We start from the raw sequence: 19,660 nt of genomic DNA on the forward strand, positions 1-19,660 counted from the left end.
ACCTACAGGATGACATCATCAGATCACTCCTGCTACCCCCAGACCCCTCCCCTCTGATCCCATGGAGATAGCAGCAGGGGAGGGGTCAGGGGGTAGCAGGAGGGATCTGATAGGTGATGATGTCATCCTGTAGGTCACAGAAAGTCAGTTGACCCAGGACTGTCCACTTCTTCTGACATATTATATACTGTGATTTTCAGTGAGTCTGATTGATGATCACTTGACCCAGTTGCAGTAGTGAAGCATATGCATGCAACTGCTGCTGCTATTTCTATGGATCAGGATACATACTATTTATACACCTCCCCTTCAGCTCTATCTGTATACTGTTGCTATCTCTATGGGATCAGGATTTCTAGTAGTTATACACCTCCCCCCAGCTCTATCTGTATACTGCTGCTATCTCTAAGGGATCAGGATTTATAGTAGTTATACACCTCCCCTCCAGCTCTATCTGTATACTGCTGCTATCTCTAAGGGATCAGGATTTATAGTAGTTATACACCTCCCCTCCAGCTCTATCTGTATACTGCTGTTGCTATCTGTACAGGATCAGGATACATAGTACTTACTTATATATCCCTTCCCTCTAGCTCTATCTGTATACTGCTGCTATATCTATAAGATCAGGATATATAGTAGTTATACACCTCCCCTGAGGCTGTATTCAAATTTTAAACATAAACAGAGAAAATAGGTTTTGAATCGGCACTTCTACTCGCTAGATTAATAGGAACAAAGCTGTTACTTGAACCGGGACTTCGGGAGGTGCTCACGTGAAATGAAGTTATTCCAATAAATTACCAACAGAATGAAAAGTAACAGAGCACTCACCCGGTCATATATCCCAAGCTGGCAGATCGTTACCGATGTGTAGTCATCTCTTGGCAGGGAGGCGGTAGATGGTACGGGGGGAGTTCAGACACCGGCACCTGCCAGCTTGGGATATATGACCAGGTGAGCGCTCCGTTACTTTTTTCTTTTGTTGGTAATTTGTATTCAAATTTTGTTGTGCTTTTCCCAAAATTGTAAAATTCTGCTTACCGTATATACTTGAGTATAAGACGTTCCGAATATAAGCCGAGGCCCCTAATTTCACCCCAAAAACCTAGGAAAAGTTATTGACTCGACTATAAGCCTAGGGTGGGAAATACATCATCATCCCCATATCATCATTCAGACCCCCGTCATTAACCCCCCCCCGTCATCATCCCCCCTTTCATCATCACCGCCTGTCAATCCCTTAGTCATCATCCAGACCCCCCCTTTTGTTCTCTACTCTCATCCCCAATTGTTGCTTTCTCGGTGGGAAGGAAGGGCTAGCTGGTCCGGGACGTCAATCTTCGGCCATCTATGCTGCAGGGACCGTCCGGTGGGGAGGGTTAGTCATTCCGGGCTGTCCATCTTCACCGGGAGGCCCTCTTCTCCGCTCCGGGGCGGCTACGGACTAGTGACATTGCAAACGTCCGTGACGTCCCTGTGCATGAACGTCCCTGCACGGTGGCGTCAATGCAGCGTCACTAGTTCGGGGCCGGTCCGGAGCGGAGAAGAGGGCCTTCCGGTGAAGATGGACAGCCCGGAACGACTAACCCTCCCCACCTGACTGTCCCTGCAGCATAGATGGCTGAAGATGGACAGCCCAGACCATCCCCTCACAGCTAAGCCAGAAGCGGGTTTTTGTTCACTCGAGTATAAGCCGAGGGGGGCGTTTTCAGTACGAAAAATTGTGCTGAAAAACTCTGCTTCTACTCGAGTATATATGGTAACTAGAACAGGGCGAATAACAGTTAAAGATGTGTCAATTTTACTGCAGTGTTTGGCAAATTGTAGTAAAAATAGCCAAATCCAGAAAAAAAAGCTGTAAAAATGTAACAAGTAAACACAGCTTAACACCTGAACAGTGATTATAGGTCAAATCACTTTCTCCACAAATACAAAAATGCCCTTTAAATAATAAAATACATCAAATTCCCTTTACTTACTCAGATATGTACAAGACACTGTACGTCACCTGACTATATTTGGGGTAATACAATTCTCAGCTTGGTTATTCTTGATCTCAATTTATCATAATTACTTAAAGGGGTACTCCGGTGAAAAACTTTTTTTTTTTTTTTCAAATCAACTGGTGCCAGAAAGTTAAAAAGATTTGTAAATTACTTCTATTAAAAAATCTTAATCCTTCCTGTACTTATTAGCTGCTGAATACTAAAGCGGAAATTATTTTCTTTTTGAAACATAGAACTGTCTGCTGACATCAAGACCACAGTGCTCTCTGCTGACACCTCTGTCCATTTTAGGAACTGTCCAGAACAGCATATGTTTGCTATGGGGATTTTCTTTTACCCTGGACAGTACCTAAAATGGACAGAGATGTCAGCAGAGAGCACTGTGCTCGTGATGTCAGCAGAGAGCTCTGTGTTTCAAACGGAAAAGAATTTCCACTGTAGTATTCAGCAGCTAATAAGTACAGGAAGGATTAAGATTTTTTAATAGAAGTAATTTACAAATCTGTTTAACTTTCTGGCACCAGTTGATTTAAAAAAAAAAGTTTTTCAACGGAGTACCCCTTTAATTACATAATTACATTTTCTTCTCTCATCATCCTCTTAACTACTTTATCCTTTACCTACGACATATGGCCATATTTTCTAGAGAGTCATAGGATTGTGGATGGACGGCCTTTTTAGGATTAAAAGGGGTTATCCAGAAAAAAAACTTTTTTTTATATATATATCAACTGGCTTCAAAAAAACTTAGATTTGTAAATGACTTCTATAAAAAAATCTTAATCCTTTCAGTACTTATGAGCTGCTGAAGTTGAGTTGTTCTTTTCTATCAAAGTGCTCTCTGATGACACGTGTCTCGGGAACTCTCCAGAGTAGAAGCAAATCCCCATAGCAAACCTCTTCTACTCTGTGCAGTTCCCGAGACAAGCAGAGATGTCAGCAGAGAGCACTGTTGACAGACAGAAAACAACAACTTAACTTCAGCAGCTGATAATTATTGGAAGGATTAATATTTTTTTAATAGAAGTAATTTACAAATCTGTTTAACTTTCTGGAGCCAGTTGATATATATAAAAATAGTTTTTCCCTGGAATACCCGTTTAAAGGGATACTCCGCCCCTAGACATCTTATACCCTATCCAAAGTATAGAGGATAAGATGTCTGATCGTAGGGGTCCCGCCGCTGGGGAACCCCGCGATCTCGGCTGCGGCACCCCAGACATCCAGTGCACGAAGCAAACTTCGCTACGTGCCAGATGACTGGCGATGCGGGGCGGAGGCTCGTGACGTCACAACCACGCCCCACTTGTGACGTCCTGGACACTCCGCCTCAATGCAAGTCTAAGGGAGGGTGCGTGACGGCCGTCACGCCCCCTCCCATAGACTTGCATTGAGGCGGAGTGGCCATGACATCAAAAGTGGGGCGTGGTTGAGACGTCACGAGCCTCTGGAGCTGCACCCGATGCTCCAAACAAACGCCGGGTGCAGCAGGGAGATAGTGGGGGGTCCCCAGCGGCGGGACCCCCGCGATCAGACATCTTATCCCCTATCCTTTGGATAGGGGATAATATGTCTAGGGGAAGAGTACCCCTTTAAGGATATTTTTTAGGATTTTTCTGCTTAAATTTCTTTGGCTTCGAATTAGTCTACTGCCTTTTAGTGTAAAACATAAAAATAAAATAAACCTATGCTGCACTATACAAGAAAAATAAATAAATCTGAAGTGCTTCTTTACTAAAATACGAAATCATCTGCATAGCGGTAGATTAATCATCAGGGAATATAAACAGAGAGACAGGACGGACTTGCCAAATTTGGCAGTCAGAATTTCATCACAATGAATTGCGCTGCATTGTTATTCTAAACACGTGGGGAAAAGTAACTTGTGCCTTATTCCGTATGTATTCCCTCAGAATGGATTTAATCCGCATCCAAAATCCCAATAAAACGCAAACAGAAAATATGTGCGATAGAAATATGTCAACCTTGAACTATTGCGTTTCATGTTTAAGGACTCAAAAATCTATTAGAGAAATTCTATTTTTTCTATTGTCTAATCTTTTTTTTCTAAATTTAATCCTGTGGATCAAGACAATGATTCCTGGGGAAAGTATGGAAAGGAGTTCTTCACCAAAAAGTAATATGTACTTCAGAGGGGAACAACAGGTAACCTGCCTGATAATGGTTTCCATCTTACAGATGATTTCTTTTCTATACAGTATACAGACTTAGAGACGCTGTGATACCCACTGGTCGCGAACCCGCTGTCATCCCCACTGGTCGCGAACCCGCTGTCATCCCCACTGGTCGCGAACCCGCTGTCATACCCACTGGTCGCGAACCCGCTGTCATACCCACTGGTCGCGAACCCGCTGTCATACCCACTGGTCGCGAACCCGCTGTCATACCCACTGGTCGCGAACCCGCTGTCATACCCACTGGTCGCGAACCCGCTGTCATACCCACTGGTCGCGAACCCGCTGTCATACCCACTGGTCGCGAACCCGCTGTCATACCCACTGGTCGCGAACCCGCTGTCATACCCACTGGTCGCGAACCCGCTGTCATACCCACTGGTCGCGAACCCGCTGTCATCCCCACTGGTCGCGAACCCGCTGTGATACCCACTGGTCGTGAACCCCTTACAGGTGCACTTTAAGTTAAGTGGCCATTGTCGATGTAAACATCTTCCCGCCATGTTATAGTCTATGTGATTCCTAACATTTCTGTAAATTACTTCATTTAGCAAAAATTTACCATGGACCACGGAAAACATCTCAAAAGTCCTGGCCAGCAGTTGTGTCTCCCTCACTAGCAAAATATGCTGTCTATTGCCTGTTGTCAGGGTAATTCTGTCTCCAGTAACAGAGTAAACCAAGACAAAAAGAGTGTGGGTGGGGCTTATCATGTGCTATGTGCAGGAGAAAGAACCTGAGAAAGCCTAGGCTGTGAACCTGTATTTCGAGCCCGTCTGCATGCTGAACATGATCCATACTGCTCCTACAAGGTAAAGGAAAGCTTTGCTCTCATCTCTCACCACCCATAAAGCTCAGGGCAGCTATCCATTGTGTGAAAACCAGTTTATCTTCTGCTCTATATCCACAGTGCTGCAGTGTTTTCTCTTCCTTCCCCCTTTAGCTTCTCAGCAGCTCCTGAGCTCAGTGCTTAGTGTAACCCTTTCCTTGCCATTTCTCATTTCTGTTCACACAGAACATTGCCAACGCAGTGCATCAGTAGCTCCTTCTCCCCTCCTAATGCCATCTATAATACTGTCCTGTGTAAGTCATCGGCCCAGCACTGAGTTAGCCTGTTCAGTCCAGCGCACTTTCATCAGCACTATGTCATGTCATACTAGTAAGTACTGAGTGTTCTGCTATGCAGTTATTAGACAGACAAATTAAGGAGGAAGTAACTGTGTATATACTACTGGCAAACAGCTCAGCTAACCCAGCTTTTTTCTCCCCTCAAGATAAAAGATAGACTCTCTATTGCCACCTATTAGTAGCCATGTAAGTCAATGTTTAATTTATATAAAAGCCTTTAAATATGACCAGAGATATCAGCCAAACCAGGCACCATTTGTAGACAGTGATATTGAGCTTTTTCGGGCTCTACTATGGGTTGGACATAAACTTACAGGGTAGCTACCTAGAGGTGGCACTAAGCAGAGGAGTTTTCTACCTTTCTGGGGCAGTGTTTTCCAAACAGTGTGCCTTCAGCTGTTGCAAAACTACATGCTGGGAGTTGTAGTTTTGCAACAGCTGGAGGCACACTGTATGGAAAACACTGCTCTGAGCATTGCTGTTGGTCTCCCATCCACTGCCCAGACCATAAAACCTGCTGCTTAGCATGCTGGGAGTTGTAGTTTTGAAACAGCTGGAGAGACACTGCTTGTAAAACACTGTTGGGGGAGGGAGGGGGGTTGGAGTACAAGTCCAAGGATCAGGCATGGACTTAAAAATGGTATCTATAGGGGGCACTAGGCTGGGGGGTGTCACAGTGTGTCCATGCGGTATAGAAAAAAAACCTCCTGGATACAATCAACAGCAACAAAACTAATGAAAAAAAAAACACAAATTCCTCTCAGCTCCATCTATAAAGATAACCACAATGACCAGCACTGATGGTAATTGGAAATAGCTGTATCTACAGCAGAGACCCCCACAACCTGCAGAGCACAGTGTAGATCTATAAATAAGTGAATGTAAAGCGCTGGAAACATTCACACAGCTACGTACCAAATCCCGGGACGGCTTTAAGGCTGGATTTGAGGCAGATTTTTTCCAGCCTGAGGTAACTGTATCTTAATAAGCAATTCCATAGAAACATCCAGTCGAGCCTGGTCCGATGGTTCATGATAATAACGCTCCTCTCCCCCGGAATAAATCCATCTCCCGTAATAACCACTTTGGCGCCAAATACCAGCTCCAGCAAAGCCTGAAACAGACAGAGAAACCAAAAGGAACGGTTATTTACAGCACATTCACCATCAGACACGTAACAGATGTAAACTACTATAATATACTCCAGAGCTGTACTCACTATTCTGCTGGTGAGGTCACTATGTACATACATTACATTACTTATACTGTACTGATCCTGAGTTATATCCTGTATTATACTCCAGAGCTGTACTCACTATTCTGCTGGTGAGGTCACTATGTACATACATTACATTACTTATCCTGTACTGATCCGGAGTTATATCCTGTATTATACTCCAGAGCTGTACTCACTATTCTGCTGGTGAGGTCACTGTGTACATACATTACATTACTTATCCTGTACTGATCCTGAGTTATATCCTGTATTATACTCCAGAGCTGTACTCACTATTCTGCTGGTGAGGTCACTGTGTACATACATTACATTACTTATCCTGTACTGATCCTGAGTTATATCCTGTATTATACCCCAGAGCTGTACTCACTATTCTGCTGGTGAGGTCACTGTGTACATACATTACTTATCCTGTGCTGATCCTGAGTTATATTCTGCATTATACTCCAGAGCTGTACTCACTATTCTGCTGGTGAGGTCACTGTGTACATACATTACATTACTTATTCTGTACTGATCCTGAGTTATATCCTGTATTATACCGCAGAGCTGTACTCACTATTCTGCTGGTGAGGTCACTGTGTGTATACATTACATTACTTATCCTGTACTGATCCTGAGTTATATCCTGTATTATACTCCAGAGCTGTACTCACTATTCTGCTGGTGAGGTCACTGTGTACATACATTACATTACTTATCCTGTACTGATCCTGGAGTTATATCCTGTATTATACCCCAGAGCTGTACTCACTATTCTGCTGGTGAGGTCACTGTGTACATACATTACATGACTTATCCTGTACTGACTCCGAGTTATATATCAGACAGGAGGCGAGTATCTTGCATTAATCTTTCTTTATTAATGCCCATAGCAGAAAATGAAACCTTTCAGTTTTAATTCAATCAAACAAGAAAAAACTTTTCTCAAACTACAACTCCCAGCAGCCCCCTGGGATCTGAGTGACAAATCGTAGCCCGGATGACTCTTTTATAAGGGGCTGCTCTATCATAACTCCTCTTTTCTTTCTGCTCATAGCCAGATAAGTATACGTTAATCACTCTGTATAGTTGTAAAGTGGTATATATGTATACACTCTCTCTCTCTCTCTATATATATATATATATATATATATATATATATATATATATATATATATATATATATATATATCTCTATCCACTGTTTCAGCTCATAGTGGAATACTAGCTTGTATTCCTCACGGTCTCTTTCCCTGCTGGTGGCTGCGGCTCCCCCGCGGTCTTACGTCCCGGGACTCCCAGTCTCCGCTATAACTCCCACCGCAGCGCTCAGTTCAGTGCCAACGGTGAGGAGGATAGGAGCCTGGACATTTTTCAGAGCTTATACCTGCAGGATTTTCATTATTTCAGTAGAATTCATTCCTTAACTCTGCCTAATAGCTTCACTGAGTGCAGGTCAACCCTCCCTGCCTAATAGCTCCACAGTGTGCAGATCATTATTGTCTAGTATCTGATCAGAGTCCTATATATATATATATATATATATATATATATATATATATATATATATATATATATATATATAGTTCTGAGGTCATTTAGCCTGACTATACTTGTCATGTCTGAGGAAGCCAATGCCAGTTCCCTGCCAGGGATGAGCTCCTCATCTGAGACTACGCAGTTCCTGACCGCTGCAGAAATTCAGGAACTGATCAGCAAATCAGTCCAGGCGGCTCTTGCATCCGCTGTCTTACCATCCGGCTCTCAACAACCCGTACCACCTATGTCTGTACTGTTACCACTCATCAACGAACCGGTAATTAAAAGAGGCAAAGCCTCGCACAAACGCAAACACACGGTGCCTGCTCACGACTCCCCGGCAGGGGAAGATCACTCCATGCCCCGGGCAGCCCCTTCCACGGCGTGCCAACCCACACTCCCTCCAGACTCTCTACGACCCTCGGGCCTCAAGGAGATGACAACTAAGAGGCATAAGTCCGCCAGACGGACAAAGCCAGATTCTTTTGTGGACTCCTCTGATGAGGATTCATCCGGAGAATCTGAGTCTTCTGCAGAGTCTGTATCACCTGACGAGGAAGGTGGGAACATAGCGTTTTCTAACAACGCTCACCCTGAAACCAGGGGCGATATACTCGACTCTCTTGGAGAGCCGTTCTTCGACCCGGAGGCGATCTCACACCTTCGCTTCAGAGATTGGACACCCCTCCCACAAGTTTCTAATTTCATTGAACACTGGACCCGTAAGTCCCTCGAGAGGTCAAACAGGAACAAGCTGAGGGCAGAGTGCCCTAGACCCTCGATTTCGAAGAAAGTGGCCGCTACCCCTGAGATCGACCCTATCCTCACGAAGTATCTGACCAAAAATGGTAAATTCCCAAAGAAGGGCATTGAACGGTCCTTTAAATCTATCCAGGACCATATCCTGGATCTCCTAGGACCTCTGACGAAGATCCTAAACCTGTCAGAACAGGCGGCTGCATCCAACCAACCTGTGGACCTAAATCAACTTAGAGGTTGGGCCCAGAGGGCCATTTGTATGCTTGGATCCACCAACTCCACTTGTTCTACCGAAAGGCGTAGATATGTACTTATGAGGTTAGATCCTCAGTTGTCCCACCTGGCGGAATCCGAACCAGGCCTCATGCTTTTTGGCGATACCCTTATAAAAGGATATAAATAAATTTGTGGGGTTATTTACCAGTTTGGACAAGGCCCAAACATCCTTGAAAAAGTCTGGCTCCTCAAATAAGGTTTTCGCTAAGGCCGGAAGAAATAAGGGCTGATCTGCCGGCCGATCTACCAATTACAGGCCACCACCCAGAGCTCCAGCTCACTACGCACAGGCTCCTCCGTCCTACCCGCTTCCTGTGGAGCAACCCGCGCCATTTTTCCCGCCAAGGGGTAGACCATGGAGAGGATGTGGTGCCCGAGGCTATCCCCGCTCCCGTCCATCTACTCATGAGTACCCCATTGCACACACAACCTCATATCCCAGTGGGGGGGGGGGGGAAGACTGAAGTCTTTTTCCCACGTCTGGTCTGCGATTACAGCAGACACGTGGATTCTCAGTACAGTGGCAGGGTATCGGATAGAATTCCCCTACCCTCCGGAGTTGGACGTCATCCAGCCCCCCCTCTCAACTCTAAATGTTGCTCTCATAGACAACGAATTGCAGGATCTCCTAGCCAAACACGCAATAATAGAGGTCAATCCATCATCCCCGGGGTTTGTCAGCAACCTCTTCTTAGTCAAGAAGAAGGGTGGCGGTTTTCGCCCAGTTTTCAATCTTCGCAATTTAAATCAACATGTTGTGTACCGACACTTCAAAATGGAAGGGATCCACTTCCTTCGGAATCTCTTGTTGCCAGGGGATTGGCTAATAAAGATAGATCTAAAAGACGCCTATCTTACAGTCCCCATTCACTCGTCATCTCAACAGTTTCTCAACTTCCCGTGGAGAGACCGGATGTGGCAATTCGCTTGCCTTCCCTTCGGCCTATCGTCCACCCCATGGTGCTTCACCAAATTGCTAAAGCCGATGGTGGAATCCTTGCAAAGCAGAGGAGTACGGTTGATAACATATCTGGACGACCTGCTTATCATGGCTCGCTCCAGGGCACAGGCCAATGTTCATATGGAATGGACGGTTTCTCTGCTTCTGGACTTGGGTTTCCTGATCAATCACGAGAAATCGGTTCACGCTCCGGCTCAGGAGATGGAGTTTCTAGGTTTTTTATTGGACACCAAACAAGCTGTCCTCCGACTTCCCGCGTCCAAATTGACCCGCATCCGCAAGGAGATCAGGGCTGTGCTACGCAAGGGTTGAGTATCGTTGCGTATAATCGCACGATTGGTGGGTCTGTTATCCACCTCCATCCAGGAACTCTTTCCGGCCCCACTTCATTATCGAGCCCTTCAGAGGCTAAAGACTCTACATCTTCGGCAGGGTCTCAGGTATGCGGACAAGGTATCCCTCTGTCCGGAAGCCACAAAAGAGTTGCAGTGGTGGCTTCGTCATGCCGTCGAATGGAACGGCAAGACCATATTCAATTCCAACCCAGACATCATAATAGAGTCGATGCGAGTCGCCAAGGCTGGGGCGCCCGGTGCGGAGAGGATTCCACAGGAGGGACGTGGTCCCCTACGGAGTCTGTATTACACATCAATGCGCTGGAACTCCTGGCGGCATTATTCGCCATCAGGAGTTTCTTGCCACGCGCATACAACTGCTGTGTGTTACTGCGCATGGACAATGTGACGGCAGACCAATACGTCAACCGCTTGGGGGGCTCGGGGTCCAGAATCCTAGCGGATATAGCGAAGGAGTTCTGGCATTTCTGCCTACTCCGCAATATCGTCCCTATCGCGGAATATATTCCGGGAGTTTCCAATTCAGTGGCAGATTGGAATTCCCGCTACTTGATCGATGCCAGCGACTGGCGACTGGATCGGTCAGTTTTCCTAGCATTACAGCACCTTTGGGGTCCATTTCTTTTGGAGCTATTCGCTTCTCGCCTCAACCACCAATTGCCCCAGTTCTACAGTTGGAGGCCGGATCCGAAAGCCTGCACGGTCGATGCATTCCGACAACGCTAGCCGGAGGGGACGCATTATGCATTTCCCCCGTTTCCGATGATCCCCAAGGTTCTCCTACAGGTGGTGAACCAGAGAGCGACGATTGTGTTGATCACTCCCTGGTGGCCAGCTCAACCGTGGTTCCCTCTACTTCTCGGGATGGCGATCGATTATCCCCGCTTGCTCCCTCACTTCCCGCATCTCCTCACCAATCAGACCAAGGGTCTCCATCCTCTGGTGTTGGAGGGCAACCAACCACGCAAGGAGAGGTCCACCATCTCAGCCTACCACTGCCCGGTGGACGCTTTGCCTGTTGGCAAACACCCTCTGGTTTGCCGGCTTCTAAGGGGCGTTAAGTTTACTCGCCCCCCACGTACTAAATGCCAAGCTACTTGGGATGTCTCCAAGTTACTAGACTTGTTCTCTGCTTGGGCGGATAATGATAAACTTTCTTTACGGCTCCTTTCCTTCAAGTTGACCGTCCTTTTATGTTTGGTCTCCGTAAAGCGTGTCTCAGACGTGAAAGCTCTGGATATCTCCAGGCGCCAATTTTCGCCTCAAGGCGTTCGGTTTTCGGTTGTTCGTAGGACCAAGACCGTTATTCATTCGGTATTTTATCCTCTTTTTCCTGAACATCCTCGTCTTTGTGTTGTCCGTTGCCTTCAGTCTTATGAGGCTCAGACGGCTGCGTTGCGATCTCCGGATTCCTCTCAGCTCCTTATATCTTATGTCCGTCCCCACCTGCCGGTATCATCGGCTACTCTAACCCTATGGGTTCGGTCCGCCATGGACATGGCGGGGATAGACGTCTCTCTTTTTGGTGCCCACTCTTCTAGGGGGGCTATGGCCACTAAGGTAGTTACTTCTGGGGGCTCTCTCTCGGATCTCTTGCTGGCTGCGGATTGGTTGTCAGAGACGACCTTTCGCCAGTTTAATTTCAGACCGGAGTCTCATGTATTCATGTCAGTCTTATCTACCGTGGGTTAGTTCTCCTATAGCATTGTAACATTCCTGTGATGTGTTTGTTTTAGCTTTGAACTTGCAAGATACGAGCCTCCTGTCTGATATATAAATCTAGATTTTCCTAGCTTGTGATGGAAAATATAAGTTATATGAAGACAGGAGGCGAGTATCTTCCCTCCCGACCCAACCCTGTTATGGTGTTCTTTTCTTTCATTTCAGGATATTGACGACCGACTGCGTTTACTTGGCGGCGGCTGAGATGTTCCTGTTCTGTCCCCGTTGGGACGCTTTGTTGGATTCTGTTACCCAGAGGACAGTAATCCCGATTCTGCAGATGCTCCGGTGTGCCGGTTCCGGAGAAACGCCGGAGATACATGGAGTCGATGGTCGGTTGTCCTGTGTCGGCTATGGCGTCGAGTCAAGAAAGAGGAGGAGTTATGATAGAGCAGCCCCTTATATAGGAGTCATCCGGGCTACGATTGGTCACTCAGATCCCAGGGGGCTGCTGGGAGTTGTAGTTTGAGAAAAGTTTTTTCTTGTTTAATTGCATTAAAACTGAAAGGTTTAATTTTCTGCTATGGGCATTAATAAAGAAAGATTAATGCAATATACTCGTCTCCTGTCTTCTTATAACTTATATTTTCCGTCACAAGCTAGGAAAATCTCGATTTATATCCTGCATTATACTCCAGAGCTGTACTCACTATTCTGCTGGTGAGGTCACTGTGTACATACATTACATTACTTATCCTGTACTGATCCTGAATTATATCCTGTATTATACTCCAGAGCTGTACTCACTATTCTGCTGGTGAGGTCACTGTGTACATACATTACATATCCTGTACTGATCCTGAGTTATATCCTGTATTATACTCCAGAGCTGTACTCACTATTCTGCTGGTGAGGTCACTGTGTAAATACATTACTTATCCTGTACTGATCCTGAATTATATCCTGTATTATATTCCAGAGCTGTACTCACTATTCTGCTGGTGGGGTCACTGTGTACATACATTACACTAGTTATCTAGATATAGTTTAATAGGACAGTTGCCCCTTTGTGGTCACTGTTTCATAGAGCTTCCCTCCATGTTATAGTCTACGTGATTGCTAACATTCATTTACCAAAAATTACACCTATTTACTGCCGACATTTGTCTCTAGTAACGTACAGAGAGACCAGGATGGAACACAGGAAGTGTGAGCAGGGTTAGGCATTATACTACTATGTGCAGTAGGAGAGGAGTAGAGAGCTTAGGCTGTGTAAATGCAGCCTGTCTCAGTCCTTCAGAGCATTCACACTGTACATGAAAGGTAAATTACCGTTTCCCTCTCATCTCAGCAGAAGTTCAGTGCCTAGTGTAACCCTTTCTTGCTGTGCTGTTTCTTTTTTTCTGCTCACATAGCACCTTGCAAAGTCAGTGCATTAGTAACCCGCTTCTCCACCCACATGCCATCTATACTAAAGTACTGTGTAAATCTTGCCCCAGCACAGTGCCAGCCTGTTCAAGCCAATGCAATTTCACCAGCATATCATGGCATAGCAGAGAGGAGTAGGTGCTTAGCTGTGATTGGCCATACAACTAAGGTATGAAGTCTTCTGGTTCTGTCTTGTCACAGGAAAATTAGATGCAATGATGTAGTTAGGAGCAAAATTAGGACAACTATGACAGAAAAGTGGAATTTTTTCTCAATTAAAACTCAACATTTATTGAATATGCACAACAATAATGTTTTCAATAACCAACGCAAATAAACACCGATGTGCTCAAAACCAAATAAACCTCTTAAGTAGAAGGCTAAATCAGGGGCAAATAAGATAATGCCCTTACTCAAAAAGAAGCCTGTATGGATATACAATTATAATCCTAAATACCAGTGTTTTATGAACCACTTAGGTATCACAAACGTCCCGACGTGTTTCCCCCCTGTACGAAAGATATACAGTCAATAAAGAGGGGTTCCTCAGGAGACAACCAGCTAGGAAAAAATAACAGGCTAACCAAAAAGACATATGACAAGCCAGTAGGCTAATTCTTGCCACTCAGGGAGGAGGCAATTCCGGCACCTGGGATCCCCCCCAATACTGATACCATCTATCATGGCGTCTGAGTGAGTGGTCCATAACTGGACCGGTTTATCTTTATTCTGAAAAGCAGAATGATCCTACTGGCTTGTCATATCTCTTTTTGGTTAGCCTGTTATTTTTTCCTAGCTGGTTGTCTCCTGAGGAACCCCTCATATTGACTGTTTATCTTTAGTACAGGGGGGGGGGGAAACGCGTCGGAATGTTTGTGATATCTAAGTGTTTCATAATACGCTAGTATTTAGGATTATAATTGTATATCCATACAGGCTTCTTTTTGAATAAGGGCATTATCTTATTTCCCCTGATTTAGCCTTCTACTTAAAGGGGTACTCCACTGGAAAATATATATATATTTTTTTTTTAAATCAACTGGTGCCAGAAAGTTAAACAGATTTGTAAATTACTTCTATTCAATAATCTTAATACTTCCAGTAGTTATCAGCTGCTGTTTGCTCCACAGGAAGATCTTTTCTTTTTGAATTTCCTTTCTGTCTGAGCACAGTGCTCTCTGCTGACACCTCTGTCCCTTCTAGGAACTGTCCAGAGCAGGAACAATTCCCCATAGCAAACCTCTCCTGCTCTGGACAATTGCTAAAATAGACAGAGGTGTCAGCAGAGAGCACTGTGGTCAGACAGAAAGGAAATTCAAAAAGAAAAAAAGAACTTCCTCTGTTGTATACAGCATCTGCTAAGTACTGGAAGGATTAAGATTTTTAAATAGAAGTGATTTACAAGTCTGTTTAACGTTCTGGCACCAGTTGATAAAAAAAAACAAAAAAAATGTTTTTCAGTCGAGTACCCCTTTAAAAGGAGTAGTCCAGTGGTGACCCAGTGGTAAACAACTTATCCCCTATCCTAAGGATAGGGGATAAGTTTGAAATCACGGGGGGTCCGACCGCTGGGGCGCCCTGCGATCTCCTGTACGGAGCCCCGACAGCCCGCGGGAAGGGGGCTTGTCGACCTCCGCACGAAGCGGCGGCCGACACGCCCCCTCAATACAACTCTATGGCAGAGCCGAAGCGCTGCCTTCGGCAATCTCCGTCTCTGCCATAGAGATTTATTGAGGGGGCGTGTCGGCCGCTGGTTCGTGCGGGGGTCGACAGCCGCTATCTGGCCGGAGAGCCGGGGCCCTGTACAGAGAGATCGCAGGGGGCCCCAGCGGTCGGACCCCCCGCGATCTCAAACTTATCCCCTATCCTTAGGATAGGGGATACGTTTTTCACCACTGGACTACCCCTTTAAGAGGTTTGGTTTTGAGCACATCGGTGTTTATTTGCGTTGGTTATTGAGGACATTTTTATTTTAGTGCATACTCAATAAATGTTATTTTTTTAATTGAGCAAAAATTCCACTTCTGGTTCGGTCCCCTAAACCCTAGATAAAAGTCTGCAGTTGTAAGAGTTGTCTACCCAAAAGCCACCACTGCACGAGTGCACAGGACCCCATCGATCCTGATTGCTGACAGGAAGGGTCTGCCCACTGCGCTATGGTAGATACTAGACGGATCCAGGAGCCTTACCACGGGGAGGGTCAGCCATGTTGCCACGATCCGATCAGTCAGCCACCGATACCAGCTCGGAGACACAAACATCAAAGGCAGAAATGGGCCGAGCATGAAAATGCTCCCGAAAAAACTTCCCAGAAACAAAGTGCAGACAAAGTAAATACCTCTCCATGGTACCATGGCTCTGAAAGAAAGAGAACACGGAGGGTTAGTGAAACAAGTACAACAGGTTTTGGCGGTAAATGACATTGAGGGAAGAGAAGGCGGAAGGTGGCGGCGGTGGTGGGGGTCATGGTCAGCCATTGTCTAGAACAGTGTTTCCCAACCAGGGTGCCTCCAGGTGTTGCAAAACTACAACTCCCAGCATGACCGGACAGCCTTCGGCTGTCCGGGCATGCTGGGAATTGTAGTTTTGCAACACCTGGAGGCGCCCTGGTTAGGAAACACTGGTCTATAAATGATCATCAATTCAGCAGAAATTAATGATATGGCTCATTGGGCAGTGAAGACTCCACTAACTCCTGGTGTATGGACACTGCTGGCTGGTGACTCCACTGTGTGAAGAAAGGGTTAAATAGACTTAACAACAGGGATCCCTACCTCAGATGCCCCCTGTACTTTGTTGGTCCTGTTCAGCTAAAGAAGTTCCTCAGTTTCCAACTCCCCCCCCCCCCCCAGTAGTCACAGCAGTGTCTCTCCACCAATAGTAATAAGAGAGCAGCCCCTTCCCCATTATCTCAGCAGTGCTTTCCTATTCCCTATATCACAATTATACATCCCAGCCTTTCCTCTTCTCAAGTAGTAACAACAGAGCAGCCCCAAAAGCAGCGGTCCCAGCACCGAATTCTTGTGTACTAGATCGTCCAGCACCTTCCTTACTCCCCAGTAATCCCAGCAGCACCTTCCTTACTCCCCAGTAATCACAGCAGTACCTTCCTTTCTCCCCAGTTATCACAGAAGCACCTTCCTTTCTCCCCAGTAATCACAGCAGTACCTTCCTTTCTCCCCAGTAATCACAGCAGTACCTTCCTTTCTCCCCAATAATCACAGCAGCACCTTCCTTTCTCCCCAGTAATCACAGCAGTACCTTCCTTTCTCCCCAATAATCACAGAAGCACCTTCCTTTCTCCCCAGTAATCCCAGCAGCACCTTCCTTTCTCCCCAGTAATCACAGCAGCACCTTCCTTTCTCCCCAGTAATCACAGCAGTACCTTCCTTTCTCCCCAGTAATCACAGCAGTACCTTCCTTTCTCCCCAATAATCACAGAAGCACCTTCCTTTCTCCCCAGTAATCACAGCAGTACCTTCCTTTCTCCCCAGTAATCCCAGCAGTACCTTCCTTTCTCCCCAGTAATCCCAGCAGAACCTTCCTTACTCCCCAGTAATCACAGCAGCACCTTCCTTTCTCCCCAGTAATCACAGCAGTACCTTCCTTTCTCCCCAGTAATCACAGCAGTACCTTCCTTTCCCCCCAGTAATCACAGCAGCACCTTCCTTTCCCCCCAGTAATCACAGCAGCACCTTCCTTTCTCCCCAGTAATCACAGCAGCACCTTCCTTTATCCCCAGTAATCACAGCAGCACCTTCCTTTATCCCCAGTAATCACAGCAGTACCTTCCTTTCTCCCCAGTAATCACAGCAGCACCTTCCTTTCTCCCCAGTAATCACAGCAGTACCTTCCTTTCTCCCCAGTAATCACAGCAGTACCTTCCTTTCTCCCCAGTAATCACAGCAGCACCTTCCTTTCTCCCCAGTAATCACAGCAGCACCTTCCTTTCTCCCCAGTAATCACAGCAGCACCTTCCTTTCTCCCCAGTAATCACAGCAGTACCTTCCTTTCTCCCCAGTAATCACAGCAGTACCTTCCTTTCTCCCCAGTAATCACAGCAGCACCTTCCTTTCTCCCCAGTAATCACAGCAGCACCTTCCTTTCTCCCCAGTAATCCCAGCAGCACCTTCCTTTCTCCCCAGTAATCACAGCAGTACCTTCCTTTCTCCCCAGTTATCACAGCAGCACCTTCCTTTCCCCCCAGTAATCACAGCAGCACCTTCCTTTCCCCCCAGTAATCACAGCAGCACCTTCCTTTCTCCCCAGTAATCACAGCAGTACCTTCCTTTCTCCCCAGTAATCACAGCAGTACCTTCCTTTCTCCCCAATAATCACAGAAGCACCTTCCTTTCTCCCCAGTAATCACAGCAGTACCTTCCTTTCTCCCCAATAATCACAGAAGCACCTTCCTTTCTCCCCAGTAATCACAGAAGCACCTTCCTTTCTCCCCAGTAATCACAGCAGTACCTTCCTTTCTCCCCAGTAATCCCAGCAGCACCTTCCTTACTCCCCAGTAATCACAGCAGCACCTTCCTTTCTCCCCAGTAATCACAGCAGTACCTTCCTTACTCCCCAGTAATCACAGCAGTACCTTCCTTTCTCCCCAGTAATCCCAGCAGTACCTTCCTTACTCCCCAGTAATCCCAGCAGCACCTTCCTTACTCCCCAGTAATCACAGCAGTACCTTCCTTACTCCCCAGTAATCCCAGCAGCACCTTCCTTACTCCCCAGTAATCACAGCAGTACCTTCCTTTCTCCCCAGTTATCACAGAAGCACCTTCCTTTCTCCCCAGTAATCACAGCAGTACCTTCCTTTCTCCCCAGTAATCACAGCAGTACCTTCCTTTCTCCCCAATAATCACAGAAGCACCTTCCTTTCTCCCCAGTAATCACAGCAGTACCTTCCTTTCTCCCCAATAATCACAGAAGCACCTTCCTTTCTCCCCAGTAATCACAGAAGCACCTTCCTTTCTCCCCAGTAATCACAGCAGTACCTTCCTTTCTCCCCAGTAATCCCAGCAGCACCTTCCTTACTCCCCAGTAATCACAGCAGTACCTTCCTTACTCCCCAGTAATCCCAGCAGCACCTTCCTTACTCCCCAGTAATCACAGCAGCACCTTCCTTTCCCCCCAGTAATCACAGCAGCACCTTCCTTTCCCCCCAGTAATCACAGCAGCACCTTCCTTTCTCCCCAGTAATCACAGCAGCACCTTCCTTTATCCCCAGTAATCACAGCAGCACCTTCCTTTATCCCCAGTAATCACAGCAGCACCTTCCTTTATCCCCAGTAATCACAGCAGCACCTTCCTTTATCCCCAGTAATCACAGCAGCACCTTCCTTTATCCCCAGTAATCACAGCAGCACCTTCCTTTCTCCCCAGTAATCACAGCAGTACCTTCCTTTCTCCCCAGTAATCACAGCAGCACCTTCCTTTCTCCCCAGTAATCACAGCAGTACCTTCCTTTCTCCCCAGTAATCACAGCAGTACCTTCCTTTCTCCCCAATAATCACAGAAGCACCTTCCTTTCTCCCCAGTAATCACAGCAGTACCTTCCTTTCTCCCCAGTAATCCCAGCAGCACCTTCCTTTCCCCCCAATAATCACAGAAGCACCTTCCTTACTCCCCAGTAATCACAGCAGTACCTTCCTTTCTCCCCAGTAATCACAGCAGTACCTTCCTTTCTCCCCAGTAATCACAGCAGCACCTTCCTTTCTCCCCAGTAATCACAGCAGCACCTTCCTTTCTCCCCAGTAATCACAGCAGCACCTTCCTTTCTCCCCAGTAGTCACAGCAGCACCTTCCTTTCTCCCCAGTAATCACAGCAGCACCTTCCTTTCTCCCCAGTAATCACAGCAGCACCTTCCTTTATCCCCAGTAATCACAGCAGCACCTTCCTTTATCCCCAGTAATCACAGCAGTACCTTCCTTTCTCCCCAGTAATCACAGCAGCACCTTCCTTTCTCCCCAGTAATCACAGCAGTACCTTCCTTTCTCCCCAGTAATCACAGCAGTACCTTCCTTTCTCCCCAGTAATCACAGCAGCACCTTCCTTTCTCCCCAGTAATCACAGCAGCACCTTCCTTTCTCCCCAGTAATCACAGCAGCACCTTCCTTTCTCCCCA

At 46.4% G+C, this 19,660-nt stretch overlaps 1 protein-coding gene across 2 annotated transcripts in view; it reads right to left on the reverse strand.

Moving 5' to 3' along the window:
* LCLAT1 (lysocardiolipin acyltransferase 1) overlaps positions 1–19,660 on the reverse strand; it is a 135,484-nt gene that overhangs the window by 98,297 nt on the left and 17,527 nt on the right. Inside the window, exons 2-3 of one of the 2 annotated variants that reach the window (XM_056568541.1) lie at positions 15,722–15,890; positions 6,248–6,446 (exon numbers count right to left, since the gene is read on the reverse strand). In XM_056568541.1, the coding sequence (XP_056424516.1) occupies positions 6,248–6,446; positions 15,722–15,886 (364 nt within the window). In that variant the 5' untranslated portion in view covers positions 15,887–15,890. The remainder of the gene's footprint in view (positions 1–6,247; positions 6,447–15,721; positions 15,891–19,660) is intronic. The other variant, XM_056568542.1, reaches the window with a different exon arrangement.

Source organism: Hyla sarda, chromosome 3 (assembly GCF_029499605.1).
Source record: "Hyla sarda isolate aHylSar1 chromosome 3, aHylSar1.hap1, whole genome shotgun sequence".
Classification (NCBI taxonomy): domain Eukaryota; kingdom Metazoa; phylum Chordata; class Amphibia; order Anura; family Hylidae; genus Hyla; species Hyla sarda.